General features: G+C 40.9%; 2 protein-coding genes across 2 annotated transcripts in view; one reads left to right on the top strand and one right to left on the bottom strand.

Moving 5' to 3' along the window:
• Nucleotides 1–2,790, top strand: part of cftr (CF transmembrane conductance regulator) — a 36,900-nt gene extending 34,110 nt beyond the window's left edge. The window contains exon 27 of the mRNA XM_069527983.1: nt 402–2,790. Within this exon, the coding sequence (XP_069384084.1) occupies nt 402–617 (216 nt within the window). The 3' untranslated portion in view covers nt 618–2,790. The remainder of the gene's footprint in view (nt 1–401) is intronic.
• Nucleotides 2,791–4,264: 1,474 nt separating this feature from the next.
• cttnbp2 (cortactin binding protein 2) overlaps nt 4,265–12,062 on the bottom strand; it is an 84,697-nt gene continuing 76,899 nt past the window's right edge. The window contains exons 17-23 of the mRNA XM_020079018.2: nt 11,733–11,911; nt 10,180–10,424; nt 9,866–10,057; nt 8,468–8,519; nt 8,116–8,215; nt 6,590–6,688; nt 4,265–5,516 (exon numbers count right to left, since the gene is read on the bottom strand). Of these exons, the coding sequence (XP_019934577.2) occupies nt 5,169–5,516; nt 6,590–6,688; nt 8,116–8,215; nt 8,468–8,519; nt 9,866–10,057; nt 10,180–10,424; nt 11,733–11,911 (1,215 nt within the window). The 3' untranslated portion in view covers nt 4,265–5,168. The remainder of the gene's footprint in view (nt 5,517–6,589; nt 6,689–8,115; nt 8,216–8,467; nt 8,520–9,865; nt 10,058–10,179; nt 10,425–11,732; nt 11,912–12,062) is intronic.

Below are 12,062 nucleotides of genomic sequence, written 5' to 3'. Positions count from 1 at the left end.
CATCAGTTACACTGTGTTTTAAGCCTGAAACCGGAAGACACTAAACACCAGCATAGAAAACTCTACGGCCACTAGTGTTTCAGTGGTGTAATTGCAGCGCCACTCACACACACCTACGCACAACTGTGAATGCTCGGCCCTGTGCGTAGCTACGGTGCAGAAGCATGAATCAGCCTTTAGGAGTCGCTGTAGCTGTAGGATAGTAGATGTGCATACTGTAGATATAGATCCACACTGTTGAAATGTCAGTACTGTAACATCTACTAATGTTTTTCCTACATTAAGCATTTACATTGAACTTAGTTTCACTCCATGTTTTTGCTCTTGCCTGGATAGAAGTGAAAACACAGAATGAAGACAGCAGACATTTAACCCAGTTCTCATTTCATCTGTCCGTCCAGATGATCGAGGGCAGCTCCATGAAAACCTACGACTCCATCCAGAAACTCCTGAACGAGACGAGCCACCTGAAACAGGCCATGAGCCCTGCCGATCGGCTACGCCTCTTCCCAACGCTGCACCGCCTCAACTCCAGCAAGAGGGCCGCGCCGCAGACCGCCAAGATCTCCTCCCTACCGGAGGAAGCTGAGGACGAAGTCCAGGACACGCGCCTCTAACAGGCCAGACACACAAATACACACAAGTGCCTGAACATTAATCACTTTGATCCAGTGTTTTGATGCAGTTGAGTTGAATTAACAAATGGTTAATATTTCTGAGCCTTTGTTTCCCAAGTGCTGGAAAACAGCATTTTACTCATGATGGGAAAAGAACCCAGATAATAGCTCAATTTATTTAGAGTGAAATGAAAAATGTGATGTGTAGAAAAATTGATGAAAGTCCAAATCCATGGTCGATCAAACTGACCGTGGATAAAATGAACCAATTTATACAGATTAACTTAAATACTACTGTCGCAGAATGAGGATAATTTATTGACTTAATTTTACATTGATACAAGTGATAGAAGAGATTAGTCTGAATGTTTGTATGGGAACAACTGTGTGTATAAATCTGAAATGCTCTATGAATATGAATCAGGTCTATTACAGATTATAGAAATACAACTTCATATTTATTGACAGATCCTTCTATGAGTTATGTGTTGACTGTTGACCAACACGATACGACATGGCAGAATAAAAACAAAGTGGTATGACAGCTGCTATAGAAGCTGTCGGTGTAAGTCTGCCACCAAATGAGAAACATAAACCAGCTTGTGTATGTGCTGCAGGGAGAGGATTTCAATCACCAACACATGGAGACAGATAAAATCCTCCACGTAAAAGAGGGCAGGGGCAAAACTAAATGACTAACAAATTGTAGGATAAGCACATAACACAACACAAATGTGTGGCCTCAGTCTGACTAGTTGGACACTTTGTTGTTGAACTAGCTCGAGGGACTTTCAGTCAAACAGGTGCCTTTATGTGGAGGACAGTATGTAGGAGTCCCCCCCACACTAATATCACTCTCTTATGTTCTGTCTGGGGCCAAAACATGATCTGCTTTGAAAAAGCATCGACTGCATCACAGGTTTTCTTTTGCGTTATTGTTTAAAAAACATTTTCTTTGGTTTGAACTTTGTAAGAAACCTGTTTCTTTCGTTCTCTGGAAACTGTCCTGACACAAGCGAAGCCTCGGTAGAAGTCTGGCGTCTTGAGTGAGGGTGTGATCAGATCGGAGCTTCTCTCGAAAGAACAATTACATCAGAAACCTTTAACAGCTCTGAAATGGGCTCAATGACCAATCATACGCACCGAATCCAACCAGCTTCATGTAGCTAACAGGAAACTATGCAGATACAATTGCACATCAAATTATATACAGTACATATATATATATATATAATTTGATATTTATCCACACTCAAGTGATTTACTGCTTTGATTCCTCCTCGCACCACAGATACGCTTCCATTCTCACCCTGTGTGTGTGTGTGTGTGTGTGTGTACAAAATAACCCAACAACACAGCTTTTCACCAAACTCGGTGGGAATATTACTTTAGAGGGTAAACCTGAATGATTACGTTTTGGAGCTGATACGTTTTAAGTCAAGATCAATAAAGATTTATTCTGAAACAGTTTTCAAGACATCTCTGCATTATTTGATTAAAGCTAAGTGAGAATGAGACAGTGCAGTGGCTTCATGTGTATTGTTTGAGTATTATTCATTATTATAATACACAGTCTTACTCCACAGTAACTTCACTGCTATCAACACAGACACACACACATGCACACAGTGATGCTGTTGGCGGACGCTCCTGACGAGTGATGACTCAGAAACCCTTATTTTCTATCTGTATGCACTTTAGAGACACCCCGAGGTACTCATCAGCTTTCAACAGTCAAATGATTCAATGTTGTTTAACACCATAAAGTGTAAATGTCAAATTTTTTTTTCAGAGCCATCGCAGCACAAACAAAACATTTAGCAGATTTTAATATCTTTTTTTTTTTTTTCCTGTTGTATCTGATGCTTCCCTCTGAAACTGGAAACTATTTGACTCCTCCGTCATTGTATTTTCTTCTTTGGTTAAGGGAAGACAGTGTTTCTCCTTTCATACTGAATAATTGTTTTGTATTGCAGTGATGCAGAAAATGAAGGTACCGCAGAGAAATGCCTCGATATGTTAACTGTGACGTTTAAGATTTTTTTACAGTGTAAATTAAGAACAAAGCTGTTTCTTACATATAGGAAAAGGACTCTGATGTCCAAAAAAATGTATAAATGTATTTGTTCAATCAATTATATTTCCAATAAAACTATAGATTTTGAGAATTGTACTTGTGTTTTTGTAATTTTTGTCAAAACGTGTGTTAATCACGGTTATTCGGTTTTATTTTTGGGTCTTGTTTACGAGGTGGATGCGACTAACTGACTCCATCATAACATTTTCTTTAACATGGCCAAAAGTATGCAGACAACAAAATGGCGTAGTTGAACAAGTCATTCTAAAACAGACCCACAACAATGTGAGTGTCTGCACACATTTGAAACATGTTCGAAACCTTTGTCTGTGTTTAACAATTTTTTTGTTGACTTTATGTTAAGATGGACACATTTCCACTTCCTCCGAGAAATGAAATATCCCACGTATGAACGCTGCCATCTTGCTCGGACGACGTCGGTGCCAGAGTCTGTGCAGTAGAGATTAGGGTCTGCAGCTTTCACAACCAAATCCAAGAGTCTCAGCTGTCAGTCATGACATTGCACCCCTTCTTTACCCACATCAAATAACTTATTTAACCAAAACTTGAGAAATGTAGCCTTGATCTACATCAGTGTGATAAGAACCATTTATTTGACATGTAGTTTGACTTTTGAGTTTGGTTCATGTTCCATCCACTAACATGGAGGAGTTTATGTCTTATACTGCAGCCGGCCACCAAGGAATAATCAGACGCTTTGGCTTCACTTCAATGGAGCAGTCATGTCATCCATGTGTATATCGTCTATGGTATGCGTGCCTTTATTTGTGATATCTACCTACCTAGTGTCTCCCATAATGCAGTGCAGTCACAACAGCTTATAAACAGTATACAAAGTCCATACTACAAACATTCATTTTTACAAACTTACCCAATGTTGCTTTATTTGAATTTTTCCAGCTGTGAGTGGCTCCTTCATTTCCTTGTGTACTGCATCGTGGAATAGTAATTTGCATCAACACACACACCCAGTCTGGAGTTGATATATCCTGTGTGTACCACAATGCATCCTCAAAACTAGCACAGATTACAGCTAATGTTTTGCACAAGAGTATTTTCTCCTTCACGTCACCTCACAGCTGAATGCAGGACAGAATACCTGAAGAAGAAAAACAGTAATAAAACCTGAGCGTTAGAGCCGTGATACGTTTGGGTGTAAAAAACACTTTTCATTAACAGGGATTAAGAACTATCGAGTCCAAAGTTCCATATGTTGCACAAACACCATGAAGGTCTTTGTGTGGGCTCTGTGGGATCCTGTGTTTCAATAGAAGAAAAAGAACAGAATTAATCCGATGGGGATTTTTAACAATTTTAATGTTTGTGCTTGAAAGACAATTCTTTAAACCTCAAACAGCTGTCGAACAGATCCAAATCATAAGTGGACTAAAATCTCTCCTGTATATATATATAAACAATGTCCGCTCAAAATAAAACTTGTCTTTAAAAATAAACACATACGAAGAACACAGTGGTAGTGAAAGGCAGAAGAGAGTGAATTACAGTGTAGGGCTCAGCTGGGGTTAAATTGAACGTGACTCGGGGGAAGTGATGGGCATTTAAAATATTTATTATGGCTTACAGTTGACAGAGGACATCCTGTGTTTATACAGTTCTATTACTTATTGCCACATCCCCTTCACTTTGAAACAAGTGAAGGATTCAGAACCAAACTCATCTTACAAACACTATGTACAAGTTAGTTTGTTTTTTTCCAGCAGTTTTACTTTAAGGTTTCTGTCACTGTACAAGCGTCATACCACATACACCAATCTATAGAGCATTTAAACATACTAATTCTTATTTACAAATATATTTGGTAAAACCCTGATTAATTTCAACAGTATTTAAACCAACCTTGCAACTATTTAAAGATAAAACACTTGAATATCTCAAAATACTTAATAGCAAAAAAACAACGAAAGAAAGAAAATAAAAACCTGCTCAACTCTTCCTTTGATCCAAAGACCCTTCTCTTTTAAAAGTAACACCTATAAATATGTTCACTTACTCTTCAATGACCTTAAAACAGAGAAGTACAGTATTTCACTTTAAGTACACAAAAATACTGTGCCACGACTGTTCTGAGTCAGCTTCCACCAATCATATACTTTATTTCTCAAATCCTTACACTGTTACTGAATACTGTCCCATAATATGCAGGTTGATACACTGGAATAAGGCAACAGTTAAAGTAACCTGCTGCATTACCTTCTGTTGTTTACTTCGCCCACGTCAATTCTTACCAAACCCTCGGACGATCAAATACTTCAAATACTGTAATAGAATAAAACTATGGTCCCCAAGTACACAACTGTAGTACAGTGTAACAAGTACAGCTAACAAGTACAAATACTAAAAGTCAAAAGTCGTCAGGTACCTAGTCTTTACATCATGGAGGGAGGTTCACAGCGGAATCATGGGTAGGGAGGTAGGGAGGGAGGGAGGAGTGTCTACTTGTTGTTTTCATGCAGGTCTCTGTGGAGGATCCAGATGTCCTCGTGTGATCGGTTGTTGTCATTGATGTTGTTGCGGTAGTAGTTGTTGTTGCTGCTGCTGCTGCTGTTGGGTGAAACCTGCTTTGTTCTGCTGCTGCTGCTGTTGGTTGTTCTGCTGCGGCTGGGAGGCGTCTGGGTTCGGATGGGGCTGCTGTTGCTGCTGCCGCCGCTGTTATTGTTGCTGCTGGTGGACACGCGTGCCTGCTGCCCCCTGCTGCTGGGGACGGGGAGCTGCGATTTGGCGCGGGGGCCTGAGCGCCGGTCGCTGCTCTGGACGGGTGCCTGGCTGGAGCTGTGGCCGGACTGCAGGAGGAAAAGGAGACGTTGGTGAGTTCCAGCAATTTCTGTCTCATTGTTAGCTTCCCCTTTTCAAGATTATTACATGTTGATGAAGTCGTTGTATTGTCTTTGTACTTTTACTCTGAAATATACCTTCTTGTATTGATAATGGCATCAAGAGGTCCTGAGGGGGTCTGATTGTTGACCCCTGCGGGTGTGTGTATGTGACACACATACTCACAGCCAATCGGTGCGAGTATGTGCGTATCCATATTTTAACATGTGGAGCAGACAAACATCAACTGGGATCACAACATCTCTGTGAACACATTTTGTTGTTTGGGTGGCGGAGTTATTTTTTCATTGCAACTAAACGTCATAAGAAAAGTATATGACTTGTACTTTGACTTTTTAGTTTGGTCCCTGTTCCATCTGTTGACATGGGGAAGGTGGGGTCTATGACCTATACTGTAATCAGCCACTAGGGAGCGATAAAGATGCTTTGGTTTCATTTTTGAGGCTCAGTCACGTCCTCCATCTTGTGTGTGTGTGTGTGTGTGTGTGTGTGTGTGTGTGTGTGTGTGTGTGTGTGTGTTACACTATGTTTGCCTTCCTGGAAACTTGACAATGGCTCAGAGTCAGAGTTGTTCAGCAATATGCAAATAGCTCCTAGTTTCAACCGACAGTATTTTACAAGCTGAGTCCAACATCAAAACAATGACCTAAAAGAGGCTTAAAGCTCCTTCAGCTACAGTTTATTAAGCGATGACGTATTGTACAACAGAACAGTCCAAACTGCAAACACTGCACAATTATGTGTGAGGTCACGGCAAACAAACTGGAGACACATGATTTAAAGTTGCACAAAACAATCACACACGCTTCTAAGATGTCATTCGCAACGAGTCAGGTCGCTCACTGGAGTAAATATATCAGGATAAACAGGATAAATACAGGGTGTTTCTTTCATGGAAACAAAAGAAAGAAGAAAGACCTTAAATTAAATGTGAACTATTCTATTGGGCCAACTTTTTTCCATTTCTAATTTCATGTTTTTAGCATTAATTGGTGTGTGGCCATATTTCCCTCCCTCTCACCGTCTGCGGTTGCTGCTGGACGGCTGTTTCCTGTTCGGCCTTGGGGGGGGATGACACCTCACTGGGAGAGCTGGAGAACAGGATCAGGTCGTCTTTGGCCTGAGAGATGAGCAGAGTGTGAAGCAGCAAGTTAAACCTGGACTGAAGATGAACAGTTGAATCAACGTCGGGCTGTATTCTGAGCTTTCTGCTGTTCACACACAGAGAGGACTGTCATTACATGAAGTCAATGACAGAGTGAGGATGAGCTGTCTCCAGTGTCGGGGTAACGCAGCTGAAGGTCTAAGATAAGTGGATTCATCTTGAATGTCGAACTTCATCCTCGGTTTTGGCTGAAGTGGATATTGAAAGAATGCCCCTGCGCTCACACTCAAATATCCTCCTGCGCTCCAGCTTCAGCTCGTCTCATGCTCACACTGCGTCTGTGCACGTGTGAAACATCTCTCAGATTTCTCCTCTGCTGTGCTCAGTGGAGCTACCTTTCATTGAAGGGTGTTCACTTTTTAAAATATATAGCAATGTCGTGATGTAGACTCTGTGTACCAATTGGCCCTGAAAGGTAAAAGACAGTCTACAACTCGAGGTGGCGTTATGAGCCATATTCAACCCATGAATGTAGATTTTCTTTTTTTTCAAAATAAAGTCCATAATAAATGTGACATTGAAACGTATACCAATTGTTTAGAGACAAAACTACAAAGAGACTAGGTTGTGGGGTTTAAAGAATCAAAAACTGTTTTGTTTCTTCTTCTTTTTTTTTTTAGGATAAATAGATCTGATGACAGCATTGCGCTGATGCTCGGACACAAACTCAGACTGATGACTCAGACACAAACAGATACGTCTGATGTTCATCTCAAACAGTCCAGGAGTTCAAGTCCAATGTCATTCCCATGCTACACGCACGCACGCACGCACGCACGCACGCACGCACGCACGCACACACGCACACACACTCTAAATTTGAAATGATGACAGCAATGAGTCAAAACAAGTGATCTAATAGTTGCTGAGTGTTTGGCCGCTTCTCAGCGGCAGCGCAGTTTTATTTATTTTTTAACTGGGCGACGCACAGTGATCATCGTCACTTATGACGTATTTTTCTGTCATTGAGCGTAGAGATCAGTCTGACCTATGGTCTGTTTGAATGTATTTACACAGCTATAAAGGGAGAATATTGTATCTATATAAAATCCGCTAACTTATAAAAACACAGAAAATGAACCTAACATTAACATATCATAGGATTCTTTAAATTATTATTTCAAACTTTCACATCCAGCAGAGAAACATTGCTATTATTTGGAATCATGTCCGGCAATGCAGTGGCCTTTTCTCTGGACTGATGCCTGAGAAGTTGTGGTCAGCAGAGATAAACAACAGGCTGAAACTCACTGTGAGGCTCCGAGGGGAGCTGCAGATACAAACAAAAATGTTTATAGCTGAAACTAGTGCTATATATTTTAATCACAACAAGACAACTACAGATATGACACAGAAATGTGTGTGTGTGTTTGTGTGCTGACCTTGCTGATGTCTGGCTCGGACTTGCTGGAGCACATGGTCTGCAGCTCTCTGATCAAATCAGTCTCATCATCAGTGAAGACAGACAGACCTACAGGTTCTCTGAAAACACACACACACACCATCACAATATATTCAATCACATTTATTACATCACACTTCATTAGTTAATCCACTGAACACGCTCATCGCTACAGTATCTTTGTTTTATTAATGGAACAGACTCACATCGGTGAGACAAGCCTGCCCTCTGCTGGCTGCTCTGTCTTACTATTGTGTGACACTTCCCACCACCACAGTCCCTTCCTGCTGCTGCTGCTGCATTATATTATGATATGTAAACAAAATACAAACCTTTGGACTTTGCCGTTGGCGATGAAGCTGACATCAGTGTTGGACAGTGACCCTGCAATCAAAAGAATAAATAAACACCTGTATTAGGACATGAGACTGTAAAGGGTCAGTTCAACAATATTTTCACATTCACCCTAACTAGAAACTGTTCATTATGTATGTTCACAGTGTTGGTGATGACTGATGAATGGTTGCTTTGTCTATATGTCAGTCCTGTGATACGCTGGTGACCTGTCCAGGCTGTACCACACCTCTCACACAATGTCAGCTGGGACTGGCTCCCCTGACCCTCAGGGATAAGGATGAAGGGTAAGTGGTATAGATAATGGCTGGATAGATGGATGGATGGATGGATGGATGGATAGATGGATAGATGTCTGATACAACTGGGTTGAATGTCATTCTATTAATTGTAGTTCCAGCACTGATTAAATACATATGAGAAAAGACTTTACACAAACTATGTCTGTTACTCTGATAATTCTGAGTGGGTTACAGTCTTAATTACTTTCACAGACTACCATGGTAAAATTCCTGTTGTTTAGTTGTACCAGGATTACCAAAATGATTTGGTTGGTACTGTTCCATATATCAGCAAATATGTGTACTTTCTACTCCTCTACATATTGCACTACAAATTGGTCATTTGGAAGAGGCCGTCCCTACCAGAACATTTCAGCACATTTTAAAATACCATGATAATTATGGTCATATATAATTATTACTATAATTGTGAGACAACATTTTCTCAGTGTTTCATCTCTACTGTCCATTACTGGTTTGATCTTCAATGCTGTTTTTAGAAGCTTATGTCAAGTCATCATCTTCTTCCCCGGAGTTTGTGTTCTCTTTTCGTCCGGCAGGTTCTCATGGATCAATGCTGCTCCCAGGTCATGGATCGTGGTTGCCACTACTGCCATGGCCCTGCCTGACAGCCACCACTACTGTTAATATTACTGTTAATATTAGTCAGAATTCTATGACATTAATATTAACATGTATATTATCGTAGCATTGTTATAACCCACCACTATATATATTACCACTACTGCTTACCACTGCTACTGTAATCATTTTGTCATTCATTATACAAATAAAATTTGATTTGATTTGATTTTTAAGTGAGTAATATCTGTCAGATAAATGAAGTAATCAGAAAATTAAGTAGAATACTATGAAGATTCAAGGTACAAATACCTCAAACTTGTGCCTAATTACAGTACTTGGGGTAAATGCAGTAACTTGTCATCCATCACTGTGTAGGAGTGGCTTTGATCTCTGTGGAGCTGTAGGTTCAGTGTGACTTGAGGTCGTCTGAAGGACACTGGCTCATGGTCCTTCAGAGGATCATACCCCCGACGCAGCTTGTTATCACTACAGGCGGAGCAGCCATCTTACCCTCTCTGAAGGAACCACCACAGCTCCAGTTTAAGGCGGGGCTTCCCTTCTTGCGCGGGCTGGTGTTGGATCGTCTCAACTTGCTGCCTTCCCGTCCCTTTCTGCCTCCTCCACCGCTGCTTCCTTTAAAGGAGCCGATGGCGGACAGAGGGAGGGTCCCACCCCGAAACTCCAGGAGGTATCTGTCAATTTCTGAGGAACATGAAGGAAAAAAATATATATCACCGTCTTTTCTTTTCCCTGCAGTCACATCTCTCTCTTTTGTGTTTTTCACTGAGTCATTCCTAAGTGTTAATGAACGTATCCACACACACCGTGTCGAGGCAGAGGGCAACCCAGGAGAACAGCTTTGTTGACCACGATGCTGAGAGCGGCTTTCACAACTGCCTGCTGCCCGGCAGTCAGCCCACAGTTGCTAGGAGACGGTCGCTGCGACACTGGTGATGAGGAAGAGGAGGTGGTGCTGGAGGAGGCGGAGGAACGCTTGGCTGTTACCCGGGAAATGATGGCTTCTTCCACGCGGGGGACAACCACGGCATTCCAGAGCCGAGCCAGCCACCTATTAACACACACACACGCACACACACGCTCATAGTCAGACTGAGTGTCCTGACTGGTTCTCACTCGACACAGGTTGTATTATGCTGCATTCATTGTCAAAGGAATGTGAAGAAGCAGAGAAACACATTATTCCAAGATGGTGAGCTGAGTTGTCACACCAGGTAAATATCCTAAAATTACTCATGTGATTACTACTATTTTTGTAGCAGTTTGGATCCTTAGTTTCACAGAAAAATTTTAGTTTTTCTGTGAACTATCCCTTTAAGTTACATGAAGCAGCTTGAGAGAACAGTTGTTGCTTCAATTCAGTTCAGAGTTTGGACTCTGGGCAGCATCACTGTTAAACATAGTATACATTATACCTTGTACCTCTTTCACACAAAATGAGCAAGTATAAGCTGACCTTTGAAATGCAGACAAAAAAAACGTTTTATTCCCAAGACGTTCAAAACAATAAGCACACATACTTTCATGACTATTTATGGATATTTATTTGTGCGTTATTTTACCCTTTAAAGTTGAATGTGTGTCCTAATGTTGCACAGGCATTGCATGTTGCATTGCAGCATTTGTATCTAGAATGCCAAAATAAAGAAGATAAGAAAAGAGCGTGTACACCCAGGTGTCATGTTTCCATCACTGCCGAGCCAATAAAAACCTGTTAATACTGCAGAGTCATTTGACCTGTAAGTGAATACTGACTGTATTCATTCCCATTGTAGAGAGAGGACAAGTGAGGGAGGGGCTGTTTTGAATGCAGAAACAGTAGTTATTTTAGCTAATTACTAAATCTGAAAAAAGGTAATAAATTTAAAAAAACAAAACAATATTAGTACATTATTAATATTATATACAATTATTAAATCAAAGAATTTGAAATTAATCAAAATGCAAAATATTTCCTGGCTGTATGTTCTGGGTGTAGTTTTTTTTGTTATATATAGTACCATTGTAAAGTGAATAGCTTTAGTTTTGGCTACTACTCTTGGTCACATTGAGCTCCTGAACATAATTAGTATTTTTATAATTTCCTGTCATTTTATAAACAAAAGAAGTCAAATGTAAAAAGACCTATCATTATATATGGAGCTCTGTTATAGCTCAAGATAATTGAGCTGTTCAAATCCATCTGCTCGCTAATGAAGTTCTTTTGAAAGTCCTGCTCTCAACCTGAATCACATAAACTAAATCTGAAATACTGATATCAGAACATGTTTTCATCTGGAATTAATCCACGCCAACACTGCAGAATAATATGTTTTACTAGGACTGATTCAAAACAATCAGCCCACAAATAGACACACACCTGACGACTGCCTGTGTGTTGTTAGGGACCACAGGGCAGGACAGGAAGAGCTGCGGGCCCAGCAAAGCCTCATGGGTACCCAGACGGGACAGACACGCGTTGAGCTGCTGCCAAACCTGGCTCACCCACAGCACCGAGCGCTCCATGACGCCGTCCGGTGTCCAAACACCAGTCCCCATCTAAGGCAGAGACGGAGAATTAAATGTTTTGCTTTTTTGATTTTATCCTGAGGCTGCAACACTTCACTGAAGGGAAACAGTAAGAGAACAAAAGAGGAGGAACACTGTGGACGTGCTCCACAGTTGGAGTAATTAAACCTTGTCTGCCTGA

Source organism: Paralichthys olivaceus, chromosome 7, assembly GCF_024713975.1.
Source record: "Paralichthys olivaceus isolate ysfri-2021 chromosome 7, ASM2471397v2, whole genome shotgun sequence".
NCBI classification, from domain to species: domain Eukaryota; kingdom Metazoa; phylum Chordata; class Actinopteri; order Pleuronectiformes; family Paralichthyidae; genus Paralichthys; species Paralichthys olivaceus.
Note: the sequence above shows the minus strand (reverse complement) of the source record. Positions and strands in the feature narration are given on the sequence as shown.